Raw genomic sequence first — 26,312 nt, forward strand, 5'->3', positions numbered from 1 at the left:
TAAGCAACTTTGGGCTTGTTTTCTGTAGTTAATCGTTGTTCTGGGGTTCTGTCATAGATCCAAATGACCTCGTCCATGAAATGTATTGTTTCAAGTCATTGTAGTCATTAAGGTATATATATTGTAAACTAAGTTCTCACGTGGTGAGTCCTAGGTATGGGAAGGTTCTACACCTAGTTGCTTGCTTTCTCAAGATCTGGCAACTCTGCTGCCTGTTTGTCTCCAGTTTCATTAATTTTGAAGCAAGACTTCAGTCACACTCTGCTTACTCTAGTATTACTTAACACTTTTATATGTGCTTTGAAAGTATTGCCATGAGTTAACTACCTCAATGGCAATCTCTATAGATTTGGTGCTTTACTGCTTTGTAGCCATGTGGTTGTTGAGGTTTCCTCATTGCCATGAGGGTTTGTTCATGCTAAACTAATGCTAAAGCTAGCACCCTTTCTCCATGTGATTTATTATGTTTCAGTTTTGAATTTATATGTGGCATAGTTATTATTCTTAAAGTTTTCCATGTTTCCATTCAGGACAGTATCATAACATAAGTTATTGTTAATTCATCTCAATCGATTCAGTTATGTGCAGTGTCATATTAAAGTAGGTTAAGATTGCAAATTGCATTTGCAGTAATCTCATGTCAAGTGTCATAGCCTTCTGTCTAGTTTATTTACTCCTGTAAGATTTGTTTCTAGCTGTTTATTTTGGATGTATTTCTTAAATGGGCATTTAATTAGTGCTTCCTCTGTCGTGGTATCATGTCTCAGCTTCTCTATACGGGTTGAGCTGTCTTGGAGAAGAGCTGAAAGCCTTAACAAACTGCTGCCTCCGTCCGCCCCTCAAGCCTATCTAGCTGTCGGTCTAGTCTCTCTAGTGTATACCCTCCTCACCTTCTTTGAGGTCAGAAGTTCAGATCAATATATACGTACACGTATGTAGCGTCTTGTCACCGTGCGTCCCATTGCCCATTTGTCACTTTTAATGTCTCAGATTCATATTGTATGTTCTGTTGATCAGTCCTTGAGTGGGATTAGGTAATGGCAGTTGCTTCGTGGGACTGAAGATGTTTCAGAAGGTGGTAGGTTAGCAGCTCGCTGCGTTGCTTCATTTCTGCACAGCTAACATCCACTGCCAGGAGCTCTAAATTGAACTCGTAAGCAATAATTCATCACTTATCCGTGAGAGGATCCGGGTTGAAGGAAGGCAGCCATAGACTATGTCTATGTTCGCAGCAAGCTTGGCTTCCGTGTCGCAGTGCTTGTGCGACCTATCGGTTGTGGTTTCCCCGGTGCAGTCTTGGGATTGTACTCTGCCAGTTGTATTCAGATCAGTAATTGATTTGATGTCGCTCAGTGCCACTATAGTATTGAGTAACAGCATTAGGAAAATGTATCCAAGTGTAACCCTAACCCTAACCTTAACCCAACAGGATAATTATGTCATAGGTATCCTCTGCACTCGGCACCAATGTTCGGGATGGAGTAAGTCCCTGCGTCATACTAGCGTCACGTCCAGGGGCTGTACGTGTACATCAATCTGCTCACTCTACTGAAACAAGAGTTAGGCTCCTGCCCTCGGGCCTCATGACTCGGCAAGGCTGTTTTCTGCCCATCTTAGTTATTGCAACTAATGGCATTGGATGACAGTAATCAATTCATAGTTAATTGCATATATGTTATCAATCAACCGTAGCCTTTGTCATTGCTTCTTCATAGAAGCTGTTTAGCGCTGTGTTAAATTAATTAATTATATTAATTAATTATTTATATTTAATACAAAAAAGTGGCTATTCAGGACAGGCACATATATAGGTATGCTTTCTCTCAAAGCATATCATGTTTTATCTGTTATCTGTGGCTCATTCGTTCATCAGGTCATGAACCCCAGATGATCTTTTGGTCCTAAGCTTTCTTTCAGCTCAATCACAGATGTCCCGGGTCGCTCAGTCAGGAGATTCACCAATGCTTCTTCAGCCGGTGTGGGCCGGTTGGGTTTCTTCGAAAGTGATGGTTCTAGTATCTAGCGAAGAAGTAAGTCCATCACCATCACCCATGTGCAGGCTGCAGCGCTGTCGATCCTGCACCATTATTTATAGATTGCTTGCATGGGTCATCTCATCTTAGTTCTGGAGAGTGGTATCGAACAGTTCTCGGGTCCGCATGACATGAAGCTTAACTTCTTTAAAGCTCAGAATCAATTGCTCAAAGGCCGCTTGAGAGCATATGCCGCTCATTTAAGTTAATTCATAAAGGGTCTCTATCAGGTCCTCCATGCTGGCCTACTTGAAGTGCCTAAAAGAATGCACAAAAAGAGGCAGCTTTTTGCTTCTACGGCCCAACGGCCTGGAATAAACTTCCATTCGAGCTCAGTCACGCACCCTCTGTAGACTCACAATGCGCTGTCAAGCTACTTTAGAGCCAAGTGTGCCCGGACCACTAAGTCAACATGGTCAAATGTATTTTGATCAAACAGAGTATTTCTCAGTCTTTCATTTGTCCACAAAAAAAAAAAAAAAAAAAAAAAAAAAACAATCTTTCGTTTTTAAAGATATGTCACTCTGACACTGTAACATAGGTTTTGGAGTTTCACTACAGAAATCAAGAACTGTGCAAGATTAACCATGCATATTAATGAATTATTATATTTCATGATACAGAATGAGATTATGTACTTCTCAAAGTGGGGTCCTTGACTGGGTTGTCCCCAAAATAATGAATATAGCATTCAAATCTGCTATAGACCAGCAATTGACATGGATAGACAATGATTCCACTTGTATTATAGAGAGACATTCAGAAGCAGCTTGGACTCCTCATGCATAGAAGGAGGCATGATGTCAGTCCGCTGCCCCCCCAGGTTGGCAGAGGAAGTTTAGCGCCCAGGATTACATTACATAATTGGCACTGGCTGAAAAGAAAACTAGGTTACAAAATCAACGATTGCGGCAACCACACTCTGCAATATTTTAAAATTGCGAATTTTCTAGTTTATTTTATGTTCTTGCCATTGTTCTATCATTTTAACCACTTGTGTTTTATTGTATTATATTTTTGTGTCCTGCCCTGTGAAGCACTTTGAGCTGCATTTATGGATGAAAGGTGCTATACAAATAAAGTTTATTATTATTATCACTTGGGTGTTTAAATAGTTTAGGATTAAGATCTAAGGCTTCTCTTTAAGTATTGGTATCTCGGCTCGTGGGTGTGGGAAGTCTCTCCGTGCTTAGGATCCCCTATTCACTCTTTAATTCATTCAGTCAGGATGAAGTATAAGTAACTCTGTCTCTGCTCGTGTCTTTTAGTTCTACATTGGGCAACCTGCTCCGGCTGTGTTCCGGATTCCGTAAGGTGGCGTAAGCCCTGCTTAATCGGCTATCGGTCTCCTCAGCACATTCCCTGGCTACTCCCGATTCTACTGCCACGCTGATGCACCAGTCGCCACCTGAAACTCAGGCCATGGTCCTCATCTGCCCATGAATCATCATCATGTGCATCTAATCGGAAGAGCTTTCAGTTGTTTATTCAGGATGTAATGAGTGCAAGTGCTGTATTCGATCAGGAATGGTAATCTTATTACCTTCATATACGGTGGTCGCTGGGGGTAGTTCAATTGGTGGCATGTCACAAGCTAATGTTAATAATGGTTCGTTGATGTTCCTCTACAGTGGCATTAAAGGAACATCGGGGTAATTGTGGTTTCCTCACTCTGGCGTTAGACTTAATTTATTTAATTAAGTTCGGGACCAAGGCGGGTGCTCACTCACACCTTTGCAGAGGTAAAACATATCCGATATTTAAAATATCGGATATGTCAATGCAAAAGTCGTCTTTTCAGAGAGAGCGAGAGAGAGAGAGAGACGAGAGAGGGAGGGGGGCTGCATGGGCCCTCGACACTGTTGCGCGATAAAGAACAGTAGACCATACATTCATAAGTAAATATATTATAGGCCTACCTCGTAGGCCTGGGATCCTCTTGTCTGAAGAAATTATAATCCAGTGAGTTTATCCAGTGAGTTAAACTATTCTGTGTGTGGCATCCATGATCCATGCATGTGATCAATATCAATTCAATATACATTATTATAAAGTCTGTCCGTCATGTTTGTGAACAAGCGCGAGTGGAGGTGAGCTGGCTTAAAACTGATATGACTGGCCGACTTTCAAACACGCTGATGCCATTCATTAGGCTAATGTGGTCTTCTATTTTTTATATAGGGCTATATAGCCCTATTCATTTTCCAATGTAAATCGGATCGGCAGCACGCTGCTGTCTGCCCCCCCCCCCCACACGCACACACACACTACACACACCCTGCACACACACACACACACACACACACACACACACACACACACACACACACACACCGACCGACAGTCAACTGACTCCAGGAGCTCCGTAACAAAACAATTTCAATAGGCCTGCCGTCTACTGCAGGCATTACTACACTAAACAATGTTGGATTCGTACAGTGCAGAATGCAGATAAGCCTATAATGTTCTTATTATAATTGTGAGTTTGTTTTTTAACATGCGCGAGAGCCGATCTACAAGCTCACAGCGCGTTGCGCTGTGAGCTGTGAGTAGAAAGCTGTCAAGTGAGAAGCGCAATCGCGCATGCTATAGTAATATCCTAATAAATAAATAAAAAGGTGTCGGGCTTGCACTGCACGGGCAGTTTCTGTATGGGACTCTAGGCTATAACTTGCCTAGAATGCATGCATTTAGGCATACAAGTGCACTCAGCTTTTATTATATAGGCTATAATTTCTTTATGTGCTGATCGACCAATATGTTGGGGACACATGCCTACATATTTTATCTGAGATTTGGGAACAATTTATTGATTCAGCATGAAGACTAAAGCCTTCTGAATAAATCTATACGCAAGTGTATGCTTCCGAAAATTTCTCCGCCACCTAAAGAGGTGGCGGAGGATTTAGCGGAATTTCCGACCAACCAAAGTCAGCGTCAAGTTCACGGCCATTTTCATGAATTCCAAATTAATGTGGGAAATCCACGTAAATGCCTTTCCGCTAGCGTCACGTCAATATATAAGCGGAAGCGCGTTGAAGAATCAGGCCCCTTGAGTGGCCCAGCCAGACCCAGACTTGAACCCCATTGAGCATCTCTGGAAGGACCTGAAAATAGCTGTGCAGCGACGCTCCCCGTCTAACCTGACAGAGCTTGAGAGGATCTGCAGAGAAGAAGGGGGGAAATACCCCAAATTCAAGTGTGCCAAGCTTGTAGGATCATTCCCAAAAAGTCTTAAGACTTTTGACTTAGTACTAAGTCAAGAGTGTGAGTGTGTTATTTTTAATAAATTAACTAAATATTTGAGAGAACATTTTTCACTTAATCATTATGGGGTATTGTGTGTAGATTGATGAGGGAAAAAAACGAATTTAATCCATTTTGAAATGAGGCTGTAACAAAACAAAATATGGTAAAAGTGAAGGGGTGTGAATACTTTCAGTATGCACTGTAGACCGGCTATTATTCACAGACACTACTGTATGTTGGTTTGTTTACTGTTGAGTGAGATTTTTTTTTTTTGCACATTAAGCTAATCGTCTGGGTACAAGGTGTGTAGCAGCGTAGGCAGGATTTACATTTAGCGTAGAACAAATGTATTGCTGGGGACCCCCAGTTTAGGAACCACTGCTGTAGCAAATCTGTGTGCTGTGCTTTTTGGCAGGGAGTTCCTCCAGCCATTTTAGCCTGGAGTAACTACCCAGAATCCCGAGTGATGCGGCCAGTCTGGGTACTGCCCATAGAGTTATTATAACTCTATGGTACTGCCACACTATCAAAAGAGCTGCGCACGTTTTCGGCTGCGGACAGCCGAAAAACCGGGTTTTTAGACAGCTGGGGAAAAAAGCTCCACTTCCGCGGACGACTTGCGCGACGGCCAGCTTCCCGGAAGCGCTCTCCTCCGCAAGTCGTCCGCGGAAGTGGAGCTTTTTTTCCATCCACCAGCTGTCTAAAAACCCGGAAAAAGAAGCTGCGCAAAACCGTTTTCCGCTTAGGTCTGGAAACGGGGTTTGTCTGTGAGTTGTTAAATAGAGCCTGGGCTTCTCATGTGGCAGAGGCAGACGGGCAGTTTTAATGCGAGATCGTAAATCACTTAAAAGTAATCTTTTTGCACAGACTCCGATACAAGCACTTTGGGAAGTATCGACGGGAGTCCAGTCTGCCAGGAAGTCAGAAGAAGAGGAAGAAGAAGAAGGCGTGTCCAGACGCCAAACAATGTGTGACAGCAGATGAGGAGCAGACTGACTGTAAGTGATTATAAATCACACACTGACTTCCTCACATCATAACCCACACTCACTCTATCAGCTGATATAAAAAATAAAAAAAAGGTTTATTGAACAGATAGGGACAAAACCTGACCATGCGTCACAACAGAATTTATTATTTAGTGTTTTTAGATAAATGGTGTCCATGAATGAAGCACAATTAAAAATGTATAGGTTTTTGCATGTTTCGTTAACTATTTAGAAGTTTCCTTTTAGTGACCAAGAAGCGATTGGTTTCCATTCCTTTCCGCATTATAGGCAAGTCAACTTTCAGAGCCTTTAAACTTTCTTGAGAGATTTGGGGAACAGTTACCACCAATTATTTCTCTGCTTTGAGTAACACATATGATTCCGGAGAGAATCAAGGTAATCCATCACGGTTAACTTTATTTTTGGTAGCAATGTAATCCATCATCATCATTTCTTTTGGTAGCTTATTGCTTTTATGTCCATGTAATTCACACTTAAACACAGTTCAGTAGAACTAGAATGGGTGTTGACATTTGAAATAACGACTGCTTTTGTCTCCATCGTCTTCAGACTTGATGCAAAGTCAAAGTTCACAGCAGAACCCAAGCCAAGGAGACATCGGGACAGATCAAGAGGAATGTGAAGCTGAAAGTGCTGCTGACTTTCTGTGTCTTTCTGAGCCAAGCGACTATGAAGAGGGTGAGAATAATAATGTCACATCTACAAACACTTACCGTTAAACCATAATAGAATAGTCACCACTCTATACCAGTGAGAATAGTTAAAACACCAAAAGGGGTTCCCGTCTTAAATGGGTTAATATTGATTGCATCGGGGATAGTGACTGACTGACTGATGGGCAATGCATGATTTCATAGTTAATGTGACCTGCGGTCCTAATAAGAAAGTTAATTAAGAGTCTTGCTTAGTCTTCTGCTCCCCGGGCAGGTTCTCTTTGCAGAATATAGCCGATCAACTGATCAAGGTTTTAGATTGGCTACTTTTGCCAAATGTTTTTGCCCCAGAATAGAGGTGTGTCATGATAGGCAAACATCTGCCGTGTTGTGAATTTGTAGATCTGCTATTACAAATCAAACGCAGCACGCGGAGCGGCGGAGTCAGTTCAGTCAGTCAACCTCAAGGGAAGTTCTTGCTTGCTCAAAGGCCCATACTATGCTCAAGGGGTTAACATGCTGCATTACTATGTGGGAGTATACGTGTGTGCAAGTCTCTCACGTCATTCGCTGATGCGGCAGTCAGCTGACTAAGTGGGCAGGCTACTTAAGCTCACTAGACTCCATGCTCTTCCTGCCTTCCTCTGCTCATGGTTCCCCGGTCGTATGTGATGTTTTCTGTTCCTCGTGGTTATTGCTGCTGCCTTTGCTGTCTGCGTGTGCAGCTACTGCTGCTTAAATTATGCTTCTCAGCTTCTGTCCATGCTGTGATAAGGGCCTGCAGGTTGTATGCACAATATTAAGTTTGATATGAGTCTGCTAATGCTGCTGAGCTCGATTATGTGGCTTCATCAAGCTTCATAATAGCCTGTTCTGGTAATTAAGCCGGATGCACAGACAGTGCTGCAGCTTCTATTGTAATGTGGTACGTGTCTAGTGTCTACAGTCAAAGCCACGCTTTCATTTTGCTGATGTTTTGCCAAGTCAGCTCAGGTGCAGTGTTTGTCCCCTCCAGCTATGGGTCCTCAACTCATGTGCAGTGGTTGCCACATGCGCTTTTATAAGCAACTTTGGGCTTGTTTTCTGTAGTTAATCGTTGTTCTGGGGTTCTGTCATAGATCCAAATGACCTCGTCCATGAAATGTATTGTTTCAAGTCATTGTAGTCATTAAGGTATATATATTGTAAACTAAGTTCTCACGTGGTGAGTCCTAGGTATGGGAAGGTTCTACACCTAGTTGCTTGCTTTCTCAAGATCTGGCAACTCTGCTGCCTGTTTGTCTCCAGTTTCATTAATTTTGAAGCAAGACTTCAGTCACACTCTGCTTACTCTAGTATTACTTAACACTTTTATATGTGCTTTGAAAGTATTGCCATGAGTTAACTACCTCAATGGCAATCTCTATAGATTTGGTGCTTTACTGCTTTGTAGCCATGTGGTTGTTGAGGTTTCCTCATTGCCATGAGGGTTTGTTCATGCTAAACTAATGCTAAAGCTAGCACCCTTTCTCCATGTGATTTATTATGTTTCAGTTTTGAATTTATATGTGGCATAGTTATTATTCTTAAAGTTTTCCATGTTTCCATTCAGGACAGTATCATAACATAAGTTATTGTTAATTCATCTCAATCGATTCAGTTATGTGCAGTGTCATATTAAAGTAGGTTAAGATTGCAAATTGCATTTGCAGTAATCTCATGTCAAGTGTCATAGCCTTCTGTCTAGTTTATTTACTCCTGTAAGATTTGTTTCTAGCTGTTTATTTTGGATGTATTTCTTAAATGGGCATTTAATTAGTGCTTCCTCTGTCGTGGTATCATGTCTCAGCTTCTCTATACGGGTTGAGCTGTCTTGGAGAAGAGCTGAAAGCCTTAACAAACTGCTGCCTCCGTCCGCCCCTCAAGCCTATCTAGCTGTCGGTCTAGTCTCTCTAGTGTATACCCTCCTCACCTTCTTTGAGGTCAGAAGTTCAGATCAATATATACGTACACGTATGTAGCGTCTTGTCACCGTGCGTCCCATTGCCCATTTGTCACTTTTAATGTCTCAGATTCATATTGTATGTTCTGTTGATCAGTCCTTGAGTGGGATTAGGTAATGGCAGTTGCTTCGTGGGACTGAAGATGTTTCAGAAGGTGGTAGGTTAGCAGCTCGCTGCGTTGCTTCATTTCTGCACAGCTAACATCCACTGCCAGGAGCTCTAAATTGAACTCGTAAGCAATAATTCATCACTTATCCGTGAGAGGATCCGGGTTGAAGGAAGGCAGCCATAGACTATGTCTATGTTCGCAGCAAGCTTGGCTTCCGTGTCGCAGTGCTTGTGCGACCTATCGGTTGTGGTTTCCCCGGTGCAGTCTTGGGATTGTACTCTGCCAGTTGTATTCAGATCAGTAATTGATTTGATGTCGCTCAGTGCCACTATAGTATTGAGTAACAGCATTAGGAAAATGTATCCAAGTGTAACCCTAACCCTAACCTTAACCCAACAGGATAATTATGTCATAGGTATCCTCTGCACTCGGCACCAATGTTCGGGATGGAGTAAGTCCCTGCGTCATACTAGCGTCACGTCCAGGGGCTGTACGTGTACATCAATCTGCTCACTCTACTGAAACAAGAGTTAGGCTCCTGCCCTCGGGCCTCATGACTCGGCAAGGCTGTTTTCTGCCCATCTTAGTTATTGCAACTAATGGCATTGGATGACAGTAATCAATTCATAGTTAATTGCATATATGTTATCAATCAACCGTAGCCTTTGTCATTGCTTCTTCATAGAAGCTGTTTAGCGCTGTGTTAAATTAATTAATTATATTAATTAATTATTTATATTTAATACAAAAAAGTGGCTATTCAGGACAGGCACATATATAGGTATGCTTTCTCTCAAAGCATATCATGTTTTATCTGTTATCTGTGGCTCATTCGTTCATCAGGTCATGAACCCCAGATGATCTTTTGGTCCTAAGCTTTCTTTCAGCTCAATCACAGATGTCCCGGGTCGCTCAGTCAGGAGATTCACCAATGCTTCTTCAGCCGGTGTGGGCCGGTTGGGTTTCTTCGAAAGTGATGGTTCTAGTATCTAGCGAAGAAGTAAGTCCATCACCATCACCCATGTGCAGGCTGCAGCGCTGTCGATCCTGCACCATTATTTATAGATTGCTTGCATGGGTCATCTCATCTTAGTTCTGGAGAGTGGTATCGAACAGTTCTCGGGTCCGCATGACATGAAGCTTAACTTCTTTAAAGCTCAGAATCAATTGCTCAAAGGCCGCTTGAGAGCATATGCCGCTCATTTAAGTTAATTCATAAAGGGTCTCTATCAGGTCCTCCATGCTGGCCTACTTGAAGTGCCTAAAAGAATGCACAAAAAGAGGCAGCTTTTTGCTTCTACGGCCCAACGGCCTGGAATAAACTTCCATTCGAGCTCAGTCACGCACCCTCTGTAGACTCACAATGCGCTGTCAAGCTACTTTAGAGCCAAGTGTGCCCGGACCACTAAGTCAACATGGTCAAATGTATTTTGATCAAACAGAGTATTTCTCAGTCTTTCATTTGTCCACAAAAAAAAAAAAAAAAAAAAAAAAAAAACAATCTTTCGTTTTTAAAGATATGTCACTCTGACACTGTAACATAGGTTTTGGAGTTTCACTACAGAAATCAAGAACTGTGCAAGATTAACCATGCATATTAATGAATTATTATATTTCATGATACAGAATGAGATTATGTACTTCTCAAAGTGGGGTCCTTGACTGGGTTGTCCCCAAAATAATGAATATAGCATTCAAATCTGCTATAGACCAGCAATTGACATGGATAGACAATGATTCCACTTGTATTATAGAGAGACATTCAGAAGCAGCTTGGACTCCTCATGCATAGAAGGAGGCATGATGTCAGTCCGCTGCCCCCCCAGGTTGGCAGAGGAAGTTTAGCGCCCAGGATTACATTACATAATTGGCACTGGCTGAAAAGAAAACTAGGTTACAAAATCAACGATTGCGGCAACCACACTCTGCAATATTTTAAAATTGCGAATTTTCTAGTTTATTTTATGTTCTTGCCATTGTTCTATCATTTTAACCACTTGTGTTTTATTGTATTATATTTTTGTGTCCTGCCCTGTGAAGCACTTTGAGCTGCATTTATGGATGAAAGGTGCTATACAAATAAAGTTTATTATTATTATCACTTGGGTGTTTAAATAGTTTAGGATTAAGATCTAAGGCTTCTCTTTAAGTATTGGTATCTCGGCTCGTGGGTGTGGGAAGTCTCTCCGTGCTTAGGATCCCCTATTCACTCTTTAATTCATTCAGTCAGGATGAAGTATAAGTAACTCTGTCTCTGCTCGTGTCTTTTAGTTCTACATTGGGCAACCTGCTCCGGCTGTGTTCCGGATTCCGTAAGGTGGCGTAAGCCCTGCTTAATCGGCTATCGGTCTCCTCAGCACATTCCCTGGCTACTCCCGATTCTACTGCCACGCTGATGCACCAGTCGCCACCTGAAACTCAGGCCATGGTCCTCATCTGCCCATGAATCATCATCATGTGCATCTAATCGGAAGAGCTTTCAGTTGTTTATTCAGGATGTAATGAGTGCAAGTGCTGTATTCGATCAGGAATGGTAATCTTATTACCTTCATATACGGTGGTCGCTGGGGGTAGTTCAATTGGTGGCATGTCACAAGCTAATGTTAATAATGGTTCGTTGATGTTCCTCTACAGTGGCATTAAAGGAACATCGGGGTAATTGTGGTTTCCTCACTCTGGCGTTAGAGGAACGTTGGGGTAACATAAATGGTTGCACTACATGTAAGATCTGTGAAATAGTTCAGGTAAGCCTCACGGCTATGGCATGCGCCATAGTTACACGCAGCTCACGATATCCGTGCAGGATCCAGAAATGCATAGCTTGCACTCTCGAGTCACTATCGAGTGGGACATCTGCCCGGATGTGTATCGGTTGAGAATTCCCGTAGGCTGATGGCGTTTCCTCATAAGGAACGTCGGCGTAATTGGGCCAATGGTGTGTCCTCATACTGGCAGTAGAGGAACATTGGCGTTGCACTACACGTAAGCCCTGCGAAAGCAGCGTAGAATATTCCTCTATAGTGGCATAGAGGAATGGCCTATCGGCGAGCGCAGCCATGCAGGCCTTTTTCAGCTTAAGCTTAAGGTTAGTATATGCTTGTACTCCAAACCAATGGGTTTTGAGTCCGGCTTTCACCCCACACATTACTTTCTCACAGATAAGCCTCACGGCTCGCAGTCATGGCTACACATGGCTCACGTAAAGTTAAAATATCCGGGATATCTGCCCGGATGCGTGGGACATCTGCCCGGGTGTGCCCGTAGGGCGTTCTCGGTTCTGCTTTGTTGGGGGGGTTAGCAATCCGTGCAGGCTCCAGAAATGCATATTTGCATTTCGTCACTGTGCATTCATAGTGGGTCACCTGCCCGGATCAACGGTGAGAGTTCACCGAAAGGTATGTGTGTTGGGGGGTTATTGTATATCTATCTCCCTGCTCTTATGTTTTATGATGTTGCTTAATCATGCCGAGCAGGGAGAAATCCAGCAGAGCCGAACGCCAAGTCAAATATCATATGCACACTCATTACTCATTCTTCAATAAATATTGTTTAATCTATTCGTGAGTTGTCTGACTGAAATCAAACGCAGCACGCGGAGCGGCGGAGTCAGTTCAGTCAGTCAACCTCAAGGGAAGTTCTTGCTTGCTCAAAGGCCCATACTATGCTCAAGGGGTTAACATGCTGCATTACTATGTGGGAGTATACGTGTGTGCAAGTCTCTCACGTCATTCGCTGATGCGGCAGTCAGCTGACTAAGTGGGCAGGCTACTTAAGCTCACTAGACTCCATGCTCTTCCTGCCTTCCTCTGCTCATGGTTCCCCGGTCGTATGTGATGTTTTCTCCCACCACCACCCCAGCACCACCGGTGGGCTCTGCTATCTATGCTCCCCATGGGGGGGGTTATTGTATATCTATCTCCCTGCTCTTATGTTTTATGATGTTGCTTAATCATGCCGAGCAGGGAGAAATCCAGCAGAGCCGAACGCCAAGTCAAATATCATATGCACACTCATTACTCATTCTTCAATAAATATTGTTTAATCTATTCGTGAGTTGTCTGACTGAACTAATTTAAATTGTCCACTGGGAATTACAGCATTGAAAACTGAACATTATCAATGAAAATAAATTCTTGGCACAGAAATAATTGTAAATCCTAAGATTGTGCTGTAATGTGCAGTGTCTGTGTTTGTGTTGTTAATTTGAACAATGTGTTTGAACAGACACAGAGGACCTGGTGAAGAGCATGATCAGAGACATTAGCAGCCTGAGAAAGGACCCCATGTACAGTCAGGCCATTGCTGCCATGGCCAAGCAGTTTCATCACATCAGATCCAACCGGTCAAGACTGTTGTCTGCCATGCACTGCTTCGGTAAGGGTCAGACCTCTTCCATTAGAACAGCAACGAGACGACCAGACGCACTGACTCCATGTCAGCCAACAGTAACTCCTCGTCCCGTTACTAAACTGAGCTCCAAGAGTCGTCTGCCATCTGGCCGCCAGCAGACACACAGCAGCCCCATCAAACGGCCCAGAATGATGGACTACCACATATGAGACTTTTCTCTGGAAAGTAATGGCTCTTGTTCAAAAGGAAAAAACATTATTTTTGTCATTATCTACTCCCGCTAATCCAATTAATAAACCGGTGAAGTTTCCAGACCACAACATGGACATAGGTCTTTAAGTGTTTTTAAAAGTGGGACAGAGTTATTTTTGCGTTGTCACTTGTCAGTCGAAAGAGGACTTGGTTCTCTTTCTGGTGAACTTCAGCTCTGACAGGGACTCTGTCTATTAGAGTTGGCACAACTAGTGATCTGTCTACACGCAGTGTGGGGCGTGCGTCCCTTGTGGTGCACGAGCGCCTTCTAGGGGGTGCGCAACATGAAAAGACTAATGGTGGTGCTATGGTTTTGTTTAAATATATTAACATATTATGCCAATATATGGCAAGTATATGCAGAATATAGCCTATGCTGCACATATATTCCATATTCAGGCTCATATGTGCATATATGTAGATAGGGAATATATGTCTATATAGCTTATGCAATTTTTATTTCCATGTGGGGGGTTGTGTCAGCTAGGTCTGGAGGTAACAGGGGGTGCATGGCCAAAAATGTTTGGGAACTGCTGGCAGCAAGACAAAAATACAGTGGCAAAGGGTGACGTGAACCTGGAGCGCTTTGTGTTCACAATGCACTAGTCTCGCTGATTCTCGCACAGCCAGACAACCACAAACTATATATAGAGACTAGAGTATGGAACTACACCTCTCTAAATCCGACTAAGGTAGCTGCCATTTCCGTTCACGAAAATGTATTTATATTTCTGCTAAGCAGCAGCAAGCTGTATATGCTTAGATGATTTATATTTGTTTTAGGATTATATTTGTGCAACTGTAAATACGGAAGTGCTAAATCTCAAAACACGACGCATCTTGACGCATGAGCTTGTAGGTGAAGACCTATTTGTAAACTCCCAGTTAGGGGTCCTTGAAATTAAAATGTTTGAGACATACTGCCAGAGATGAGCAAAATACATTGAAAATGTATTTTGATACAAAATACAAATACTGGGTCAAAAAATGTATCTAAATACAAAATACATCTTCCATCCCCATCGAAATACAAATTACAAAATACAAAAAAGTATTTCAAATACATGTATTTCAAATACTGCCCATCTCTGATGGGCAAAATATATTGAAAATGTATTTTGATACAAAATACAAATACTGGGTCAAAAAATGTATTTAAATACAAAATACATCTCATTTCTTCCATCTCAGCGAAATACAAATTACAAAATACAAAAAAGTATTTCAAATACGTATTTCAAATACATGTATTTCAAATACTGCCCATCTCTGCATAGGCCTACTGCAATAGTAGCCTGGCATTATCCCGTCTCTGGATGCGTGCTACACCAGAATGCTGCGTGCGGCACTCAACATCAGTAAGAGCACACATGTTACCAACACAAATCTCAAATCTGTATGATGGAATGCCAAGGGTGAGTCAGAAAATGGCAGCCAGGAGAATGAGACTAGCAGGACACTGCCAAAGACAAAGAGCTGCCAGCCAGCAAACTAGTCCTGTGGGAACCAACACGGGCATCGGTCACGAGGACGTCCCACATATGTGGATTTAGGCCTACTCAAGAATGATGCAGGAGCGCAAAGCACCAACGAGCTTGCCAGATGTATGGGGATGACTGGAAGCAACGATGGAGGGCTCGTCTCTAGAGAGAGAGAGGGAACTCCCCTCATTCCGATAGAGAAATGTAAATGTGCAAACTGTTAAAGTAGACCTATTAGACCATAGAGTATAAAGAATAATTAGACCCCCCTTGTATCAGGATGTTGATATTCATTCATCAGCCAACGCTCCCCACTGACAGGTAGTACCCCCCCCCCCCCCAGAGAGGACGTAGCCTATAGGGCTTTAGTCCTCCTACTCCCAGCCAACACTCCCCACTGACAGTAGTACCCCCCCACCCCCCTCCCTAGCTAATTATTGGACAGTATTAGGATGTTGATATTCATTTTGTATTCATCCTTAGGGCCCCAAATAACAAGAATTTATTCTTCTTCCTGCTCCTTTTCGTCATGGGTGTATATCAGATAGGTATGAAAAACAAATGAAGTATGTAAGACAAATGAATTGTTATCTATTATGATTTGTACTGTATTGTGATACTCCATGTGCGAAATAAAATGAAATGAAGGGCCCCAAATAACACCTTAGAAAGCATGAGTGTCTATTTTAAACAAAGTATTCTTTTTGACTGGCAAGTTCACAATGCAATCATGTGTTGTGAGTGTGAGCTTGTAGATTGGTATCAAGTAGGCTATTACTCTTTGAGGCCAATACTTTTGTGCTTTCATTCATGTAAAATGTGGAATATTTACACGTTGTGGAATTGCTGGAGTTTTATAAGTCAAATAAAAATAAAATACAGACCATTGAGGCTTGCGGAACTAAAGCCTCCAGACACGAAGTTAAGACGGGCAAGTGTTGTAAACGGACCAAATGTGTGCAACCTTCAAATCGTCCCCTCTTAGAGTAGTAGGAGATTCCGTATTTTTCGTAGTGGAAAGCAGCGGCGAATCGATAAACATGAAGCAGAAGCAGACCAAAAAAACAGTGCCGAAGCAGACGAGGTGAGAAACACATTACTATGATTACTTTAAAACGATACGCTACTAGTTACGCTGCATACATTCTGAGCTGTATCACTTACACAGTAAGTGATAGTGATTTTTTTGTTAAAAGGTTAAATCACAATATTGTGACTAATCATTGCTTAGAGTGTTTGTTCAATAACAGAGGTCTCCCTGCATGTCTCTCCATCTTTCTAATAACCAGAAAATACATTTTCAGGTAGGTAGTTGACAAAATATCAGCCAATCAGGAGAGAGTAGCTTTTCATTGCTTTGTGTCATCACTTTTCCACTTGTTTACTCTGTATCCTGACTGTGTTCTCTATCCTGATTGGATAAAAATTGGTATCCCAGTTTTAGTTTTGTTTCTGAAAATGCCTTTTCTGTTTAATAAAAAGCTTTTTAACACTTATTTTAAAGAAAATCACTTACACTACCTTTTAAAATGTCTTTAAAGAAATAAGTAGCTACTGTAACTACTACACAATCCCAGGGGGTTCCCTCTACTGTACTGTACTGTCACACCTGTGTACCACCAGTTTGGAAATTGCACATTATAGGAGGCAGCAGGATGTTGCCATATTGAAAACTCGGACACAAAAATAATCACCTTGCACGGAATTTATTGACAGAAAGTAGCTCCTAACATGTCTACGGATTTTTATTAAACAAAAACTTGGCAGATACAGTAATACAATCAGATGTTTCTGTTGGATGAATGGGCTGTCATGGTTGGTATTGCAACTCCAGATGCCAAATGGTAAAAATAGCATCTGAGAGTTGCTACTTGCTAGTCTGTCCATGCCAGGCTTGTAAAGGGTGTGGTTGTGTATGTGTAATAATCGTTCAGTAAAAATAATAATTTATATGAAACGCTATAAAATGATTGAAGCTGAAAATGGGTTCTCTGTCCTGATTGAAGGAAATTGGTTTCCCAGCTCACCTGATAATGTATGTTCGACTACTTTACTTGAGCGGGGGGACCCCTGTTATGGAACAAACACTATCTATATATATATATACGGTGTATTTTATATATATATAATATAATATATCACTTAACTAAATGTATTATTTAGCTGTTTCACTCAGCATGATACAATATGTCTCACAACAGACCGCCCGGTCGATCCGGTCGAGGCCCGGACGTCAAAAACAAACTGCACAACGCTGTCCCCAAAACCATAGTCCCCAAATCCATGTCTGTAGGACAATTATTCAGGTAAGAGGTGTGTGGAGGATTAATGTCCTTAAAAGAAATAAACATGGCTGTGGTGTTTTTGTAATCATTCTATTCAACCAGAGCCGTGCTCACCACTTATGGTGTGACACACAAGCTGGCTGATGGCTGGTCTTTATTACTACAATATTTTGCGACATGGCAGAGATGGAGAGAAGACAACAATGTTATCCTTTAGTAAGGTTGTGAAGTATTCCCACTGTTTTTGGTGAACAAGGAGGAAAGCGTCAATGCAATTAGCCATAGTGAAGCCCAGCACAGCTCCACAACACTGGTGGTCAGTTGGTCACTCTTTGATTTGGTGGAGCGCAAGCATTAGCTCACAGTACCTAAGCCATGCTTCACAGGTGTAGACACTAATGGTGCGTTGACACATGGGAGTATCATTTGGAGCAGCTACATGCATCATTGCGTCTTTGCATCGCCATGTCGCTGGTTTCCATTGACAACTAGACAAAGTGCCAATCGGCACAGGTCTCCACCAGGGCAGGTCAGGTTGTGGCCTCATGGTGGCGCTATAACAGGCTGTTGAGGAAGATTTGGGCCGGAGGTTCGTGTTCGAGGGATGCAGGTACAATGTTTTTCCATGTGTACATACATAAGTTGTATACAGATCGATGCAGTTATAGCTAAAAACAGGAATTGGCCTGTTATAGCGCCACCGTGAGGCTGATTTAGAGGAAAAAATTGTGGCATGTCGTCCTCGGCCTAGTGAAAATGTGCGTGTATAATTTAACGGAAATTGCACACTGTGTTTGTGATTTGTGGCCTTTTTTCGAAATGGACGAATCGTGTGAGCTTTGGAAGCCAATCTTAGCCAATCAGGATGGAAGATGGGAAATGGTGCCGCTCCGTGTTGATCACATGACTATGGAGATAGTGTATACCGATTTGCGTGAAATTTGGATAAAATCTGAAGGAGTAATAATAGAAAATGTGTTTTACATATGTCGGCCTCCTGGTGGCGCTATAAAGAGCAGAAAATTCCAGGCAAAGGTTTTTCCTTGGCCTCTAGGGAGTTGGCATACAAAGTTATCCACAGATCCGTGCAGTTAGAGGTAAAAACACTTTTCGGCCAGTTATAGCGCCACCTTGAGTCTGAGTTGAAATTGTTCATGTGGCATTTCGTCCTGGGCCTAGTGGGAATGTGGGTGCACAATTTCAGGGAAATCACGCGATGTGTTCATGATTTGCAGCATTTTGTTTGAAACTAAGCACTCCTGTGAACTTTGGAAGCCAATCTTAACCAATCAGGATGGAGTCTGAGAAATCTGAAAGACCTGTTTCGTTGAATGGCTCTAGAGAGACTGTGTACCAATTTGCGTGATGTTTGGACAAAATCTGTAGGTGTACTGTGCAAAAACTTGTTTTGCACAAAGCGGCCTCCTGGTGGCGCTATAACAGGCCGTTCTGGAAAGTTTGGGGCAGAGGTTCATCGTTGGCATCCAGGGAGTGTGTGTGCAAAATTTGGCATCGATGGGGTTAACGGTGGCCGAGATTAGCTGCTAACGGACACACGGACGGACGGACGGACACACGGACGGACGGAGTGCAAAACATACTCTCCCCACATGCCTTCGGCCTGGTGGAGAAAATGAATGGTAGACTGCGTTGTTGCATCTGCCCGTGTGAAGTTGAACGCAACATAAGCGTTGCCCATCTGCCCCTCATACATTTCATGTATGCATTGTGTGGAATATCAGCCATTCGAAGGGTAGCACAAACTACATTAGCTGCAATGAAAGTACAGCATATTGTGTTGATAAGACCATCGACCACTTGGTATTCCCAGGCAATGGATCATTAAACCAATAATTAATACAAAAGTAGGCTTACTGCACATTGGCAGTGCTTGATGTAGCTCCATTCCAAGTATTGCAAAAGTACAGCAACTTTTCATCATGTCATATCCAGTTGTTCGTCACCAAAACGTTGCATTAATACAAGTGTATGTTATTGAAGACACTGACCCTCATTTATCAGTGTGTGGGAATACAGCGTTAACTGTTCCTCTCCTACACAAAATAGGTGGACTTGTAGGTAGACCTGCAATTAGACTATCTACAAAACCTGTGCTGTCATCACCAAACGTTCTGAATCTGAGCCTCTAGGTTTTGTTCTTTTTTTTTCATGGATTCGTAAATAAATACAAAATGTATAGCTTTTGCATGTCCATTGTCTTATATAGTATGAACCTTGTGCAACACAAAATTATTTGTAATGATTTTATTTAACATTATTCAGAATTGTGCAGGTGGTTCCTGCAGCACCCTCATTTGTCCTACTTCCCACGGCCTTGGTCAGAACCGTGGACACAACACAACAGACATTACCTGAGACGGTGAGGTAAGAATATCTTGATTGAGTCGAGTTATTTAACAGTTATACTGTTTCACTCAGAATGACACAATTAGTTTCTTTCATAACAGATCGATCCGTCTGCAAGACCCGGACGATACTGTAGACGCCAAAACAGTCGACGGAACACAGAATTCAACTGATGCTGAAGTCGACAAAACAGACAACGGAACACAAAAATTAACTGATGCTGGAGTCGACAAAACAGACAACGGAACACAAAAAGTAACTGATGCTGGAGTCGACAAAACAGACAACGGAACACAAAAATGTACTGATGCTGAAGTCGACAAAACAGACAACAGAACACAGAAATTAACTGATGCTGAAGTCGCCGAAACAGACAACAGAAGTTACAGAACACAGAACTCAACTGAGACGAGGTAAAAGCTTGTAACAGTCAGTTGGTAACTAATGGCCACAGGGTGGAGTCTCTTTTTTTGTTTTTCCAATTACTTTTGGAGTTCAGACTGCAGACTGCAGTGCTTACTGTATGTGTGTTTGTGTAGTGTGTGTGTGTGTGTGTGTGTGTGTGTGTGTGTGTGTGTGTGTGTGTGTGTGTGTGTGTGTGTGTGTGTGTGTGTGTGTGTGTGTTGCTGCTGAAGCTGTGATTGCACTGTTTCTCTTGTCTGATGAGATGCAGTCGAAGAAACAGGCAAATGATAACCTGGAAAGCCCGCCTAACTAATATTCTCACCTCACGTCCTAACAGACTAGTGGGGGGAGCCAGGAATTCACTACTACTAAAATGTAGTAGTATAGGGCTAAATGTGGACCAACATCCTGAACTGATGGTATGGTATCAAATGATTCTACACTTGTTTTGTTACTATGTCGGTATTCAGCTGAGAAACGACCATACATCTTGTTGTATTTGTGTATGTAGGACTATCTACCAAAGGACAATGAGTACCATGTGTGTAGTTACAAGCATGTGAGCCAACCATACAGTTTGGACCACATCAGTTTCAAGGCCACATTACGGATGACTCTAAAGACAAAGGAGGACTTACAGGTGTGGCTGAAGTCAATGTCGGACACGTGGAGAGTGGAATCAGTCAGACCTTGTAAAGGCAAAAGGACCATCTTGAAAGTGAGTCTTATGTTTTTTTTGTTGATTAAAACATTTCATGTATGTCATGATAAAGTAACATTTTGGAGGATGATTCTATTAAAAATGTTTTTTTTTTCATGTTCTACTGTAGACAGTATACCGGTGCCAGCACAACACCAGGCGGCAGAAGACCAGGCCCCCGCCTGCCAGGGCGTCTAAAAACACCAGCTGCACTGCTAAACTTGTAGTCACAATTTTACCAACTGTCAACACGAATGGGCGGCTGAGCAGGTCTAACACACAAACCCCACTTAATACACAATGCTTTAATGTCATTGGGGTTCGAGTTCCCACTACATACATGACTGTATGCCTTATTATTTTCACTGCAGGAGCACTGATCCCCACATACCAGTCTACCCAACTATTGTGGAAATTAGCCGGATCCACAATCACAACATCAGTGTTGCTGGGGGTTGTTGCTTGGGGACTGCCGCTGTGGAGAAGCTGAGGAACCTGTTTGAGTCTGGTCACTCGCCATCCTCAGCGCTGGACGTGCTGAAGTGCTCACCATCCTCAGCGCTAGATGTGCTGAAGTATGATCTTTTTATTCACATAAATATGATGCAGTACAGTAAGAATCTTGTTTAGAACCTACCGGGTCTTTATCAGGTCTCAGAGACCTGATGCATTTTGCACAAAGTTCTTAATTTGACACTATATTGTTTGATCTTCAGCACTGATTGATGTAAAGTATGTGTATGTGTTATGAGTCTTGATGACAGTCAAATCAAACAGTATCCATACATATCCATAGGAAAGCACGCTAGGAGACTCGAAACATTATTGTACAGTAAAAAGGCCTCTTCCCTTCATCTTTATCCTTTTTAGTATAATATTAGTTTACTATTAGTATAGTTGGAATATGGCATATTGGCGTTGCACAGCCCCTAATATGTATCCATAGGCCAGCAGACAATATATTTATGGAAAACAACTGAAGACCATCCTTGTAGCATAGCGACGAGGGCATAAATAAATATAGAAATGGACGCGCGATAATCCACACAAACACTTTATGTATTAGAACACCCAGATCATATCATATTAGTTTGCCTCTTCTACATCATCTTCGATGTCTATGCTCAGACCCACACTAGAGCCAAATTCCAATACGCAAAATCTCTGCCACTCGCTCACTCCCATTCGGTCACCTGGGGGTCACTCCAGCTTGACCCAGAAATGTTTAACGTTCCAATTGTTAATGTCCTCCGTCGAGGAGGCGAGTGGAGCATTGCCGAGTGGGCTTTCCGAGAGTGCATAGAGCGAGTGTACATCAGGTACAGGCTCGATGGGGTTTTTTGTGTCCTCGCGGCAGATTTCCGCATCACGTGTACACGTTTTTTTTCCCCTTCTCCAGTGACTTAAGTACTTACTTACTTAGTGACATAAGTCCTCCCCCTCCACATGTGGCACAGAAAACACTGCTTGAAACCTGATAATTAATATAATAATTCTATAATTAATCAATAATTATCATCCCTACTAAAACGTAATCATTTGAATAGACTCTACAAGATCTTTGAAAAAACAAGATCTACACACCGACGCAGACCAGCGTCCAGTCTGCCGAAAAGTCAGAAGAAGAAGGAGCAGACTGACAGTAAGTGATTATAAACAAGTAAGACGCGCAAACGCGTGAAGCGAACGCAGCTCGTGGTTGTGTGTGTGTGTGTGTGTGTGTGTGTGTGTGTGTGTGTGCTACAGCTGCGCCCTGTGTGTGTGTGTGTGTGTGTGTGTGTGTGTGTGTGTGTGCTACAGCTGCGCCCTCTGGTGGCGGGCGGGTGGTGTAACAGCGTGACACACACACACACACACACACACACAGACATTCAGCCCTTGCTGTCATAGTAAGTGGCTCACGGACCTCCTCGCTTCATAACACTCTCACTCTGTCAGCTGACATAAAAACAAACGGTTTATTCAACACATTCTCACCAAGCCACACTATGGTGACGACTAGGGACAAAATCTGACAAATCTAAACTGTATTTGGTGTTTTTAGGTAATATGTCCATGTATCAAGCACAACTTTAATTTTATGCATATTTAGTTAACAGTTTCCTTTTATCGACAAGAAGCCATTGGATTCCATTCATTTCAGCATGGTAGGCAAATCAACTTTCAGAGACTTTAAATTGTCTTGAGAGTTTTGTGGAACCGTTACCGAGTTACCACCAATATTTCTCTGCTTGTGCCTATTTGAGTAACAAATATGATTCTTGAGAGAATCAAGGTAATCTATTCTGTTTTTGGTAGCAATGTAATCATCAGTTAATATTTTTGTGGTAGCTTATTGCTTTTATCTCCATGTAATTCACACTTAAACACAGTTCAGTAGAACTAGAATGGGTGTTGACATTTGAAATAACGTCTGCTTTTGTCTCCATCGTCTTCAGACTTGATGCAAAGTCAACGTTCACAGCAGAACCCAAGCCAAGGAGACATCGGGACAGATCAAGAGGAATGTGAAGCTGAAAGTGCTGCTGACTTTCTGTGTCTTTCTGAGCCAAGCGACTATGAAGAGGGTGAGAATAATAATGTCACATCTACAAACATGTAACATAATCACTTAAACCATAATAGACACCACTGGTGTGTTTTGTCACTATGTATTTAAATGCACTAGTGCTGTCCCAACAATAATAATTTGTGATTTATCACATGATTTGTGTACAGTAGTTAATCGCCCGATTAATCGCTTAATAATCACAGGTGCTATTGAACACCCTTTATGTCTGTGTGTTGTTTCGAAAATATTGAACCAATGGAAAGTAGTAAAACAAAAACGCTTTGGACAAAACCTTAACTCCATTGGACCCTCAAACTGTCTGCTAAAGCAGCTAACTCCACCACCTCTCCCCCCTCATGCAAGTAATTGACAATATATAAAGTCACAACACTTTGTTTTAAAAATAAAAGGTTTTCTTAATTTCCTGAAATATGAACATTTTGGAGTTTTGTTGTTTCTTCCCGACAGCATATGCTGCTTAAACACATGCAAAGCATCCCTGTTCTGGGACACTAGTGTTCTGTCGTGATAGCCAAACATTTGGTAAAAAGAAAAGAGTGAACATTCGTTGCAATGTGGCATGTTGTGAGTTTGTAGTTCTGATACTTTCGCTATTGACATACAACACATTTTAATTAAATTGTGCACTGAACATAATAAATAAAAATGAATTATTGGCACACAAATAATTGTAAGTGTTTGAATGCTGAAAAATGTGTTTGAACAGACACGGAGGACCCGGTGGAGAGCATGATCAGAGACATCAGCAGCCTGAGAAAGGACCCCATGTACAGTCAGGCCATTGCTGCCATGGCCAAGCAGTTTCATCACATCAAATCCAACCCATCGAGACTGTTGTCACTGTTCGGTAAGGGTCAGACCTCTTCCAGAAGAACAGCAATGAGACGACCAGACGCACTGAGTCCATGTCAGCCAACAGTAACTCCTCGTCCCGTTACTAAACTGAGCTCCAAGAGGCGTCTGCCATCTGGCCGCCAGCAGACACACAGCAGCCCCATCAAACGACCCAGAATGATGGACTTACAATAAACTAAATGGAAATTGAAAGTGGATGAAGTCAAATTCCTTGGACTAATAATAGATGATAAAGTATGTTGTAAGCCTCATATACATTATATAAAAAATAAAATAAAAAGCCAAGTCAATAGCAATACTATATAAAGTCAAAGAGATTAATTGAAACATGGAAAAAGTTTAAAACTGATATACTAAATATATAGGATAGAATAGCTGGATACAGTGTGTACGCATATGTGTTTGTGTGTGTGTACAAATGTATGTAGATCTAGACTGTCTTGTATGCTTGACTAGTTTTTTGTTCATGGAAACTTACACACATGCAAGTGTGTAAATACTGTGGCAGAATGCCTAACTGAAGACTGATCTATTGATTTATTGAGGTACACAAAGCTGGGGTAGGACCCGATACGTTTTTAACTAAACTGCTTCCTATTCCTTTTTCGAACATTAACTAAGGATAATAGATCTCTTGGTTTTTTATTTGTTTTAAATATTTTATTTGTTTTAAATATTGTTCTTTATTCCCTTTGTCTGTTCATTTATGTTTTAATATGTTTGGAATAAAAAAAGAAATTGGACTACCACATTATGAGCCTTTTCTCTGGTAAGAAACGGGCCGCATTCAAACAGGAAAAAAGTTAAACATTATTTTTGTCATTATCAACTGCCTCTCATGGCAATTAACCGGTGAAGTTTTCTGTCCACAAATTGTCTTTGTAAATGAGGGAGTGGGAGTTATTTTTGAGTTGCCAGCTCATGTGAAAGAGGACTCTGTTCTATTTCTGGTCAACTTCAGCTCTGATAGGGTCTCCGTCTATAAGGGTTGGCAGTTACAACAGGTGATCTGTCTACAGCAAGACAAAAATACAGTGGCAAAGGATGAAGTGAATCTGGAGCGCTTTGTGTTCACAATGCACAGGTTAAGAGACACTCACTTCACACTCAAATCTGCAAAGGTGACAAATGCAGCTTTTAATCCTTTGTGTGTATGTGTATAGACACACTTAATTTTGAAAAGCTTGTTACTATAGCCTACTTTTTTTTAGATGATTTATAACCACTGTTTTGAGCATGTATAGTATTAACATAACTATATAACTAAATTAATTTGAAATTAAATAAAGGTTATTTTTCAGAATTCCAATAAAGAAAAAGGCCAATTCTTTTTCAGGATTTCAATTAAAATATAGCAAAAATAGCCGATCTACAAGCTCAAAACGTGACGCGATGCGTTTTGATCTTGTAGATTGGCTATTTTTGCTACGACAGTAATATGCAACGTGGCCCCTCTGGAGTGAGTGTGGAAATATAGTGGCCCTCTCCATCGTCAAAATTGCCCACCCCTGACTTATACTATATAATTATTACTTTATTTTATTTTATAACTACTGTTTTGAGCATGGAGCACTTATGTTATTGTTGATGGTGATTTTAATGATTTATGAACACTGCTTTTGGGAGTATCCTAATAATTGTTGCTTACCGTATATGTGATAACTATGTGTGAATGTCACCAGCGTTCGATCGACTTCAAACTCAACGTACATGGTAGTGATGTGAGGACCCTGGTAGTGATGTGAGGACCATGGTAGTGATGTGAGGACCATGGTAGTGATGTGAGGACCATGGTAGTGATGTGAGGACCATGGTAGTGATGTGAGGACCATGGTAGTGATGTGAGGACCATGGTAGTGATGTGAGGACCATGGTAGTGATGTGAGGACCCTGGTAGTGATGTGAGGACCCTGGTAGTGATGTGAGGACCCTGGTAGTGATGTGAGGACCCTGGTAGTGATGTGAGGACCATGGTAGTGATGTGAGGGCCATGGTAGTGATGTGAGGAC

At 41.9% G+C, this 26,312-nt stretch overlaps 2 protein-coding genes across 3 annotated transcripts; both read left to right on the forward strand.

Annotated features, from left to right (window-relative positions):
* Positions 1–1,476: 1,476 nt before the first annotated feature.
* LOC310874567 (uncharacterized protein) lies at positions 1,477–13,712 on the forward strand (the record flags this gene model as incomplete). The annotated part of the gene is made up of 5 exons (XM_083787425.1): positions 1,477–1,481; positions 3,302–3,352; positions 6,150–6,280; positions 6,842–6,970; positions 13,261–13,712. The coding sequence occupies 5 exons, from the start codon at positions 1,477–1,479 to the stop codon at positions 13,593–13,595; spliced, it is 651 nt and encodes a 216-aa protein (XP_083643551.1). The 3' UTR covers positions 13,596–13,712.
* A 2,393-nt stretch (positions 13,713–16,105) lies between these two features.
* On the forward strand, positions 16,106–25,029 carry LOC310874007 (uncharacterized protein). Of its 2 annotated transcripts, XM_083786665.1 has the most exons (11): positions 16,108–16,203; positions 17,321–17,425; positions 19,688–19,789; positions 19,873–20,184; positions 20,514–20,595; positions 20,688–20,894; positions 21,007–21,146; positions 21,248–21,451; positions 22,424–22,518; positions 23,315–23,443; positions 24,155–25,029. In XM_083786665.1, exons 1-11 carry the CDS (start codon positions 16,160–16,162, stop codon positions 24,475–24,477), a joined length of 1,743 nt encoding a protein of 580 aa, XP_083642791.1. In that variant the 5' UTR covers positions 16,108–16,159; the 3' UTR covers positions 24,478–25,029. The 2 variants fall into 2 exon arrangements, with proteins under 2 accessions (XP_083642792.1, XP_083642791.1); XM_083786666.1 differs by lacking the exon at positions 17,321–17,425 and having other exon boundaries at positions 16,106–16,203.
* Positions 25,030–26,312: the final 1,283 nt, after the last annotated feature.

This window comes from Protomyctophum parallelum (assembly GCF_964188405.1).
Source record: "Protomyctophum parallelum genome assembly, chromosome: 17".
In the NCBI taxonomy this organism is placed as follows: Eukaryota; Metazoa; Chordata; class Actinopteri; order Myctophiformes; family Myctophidae; genus Protomyctophum; species Protomyctophum parallelum.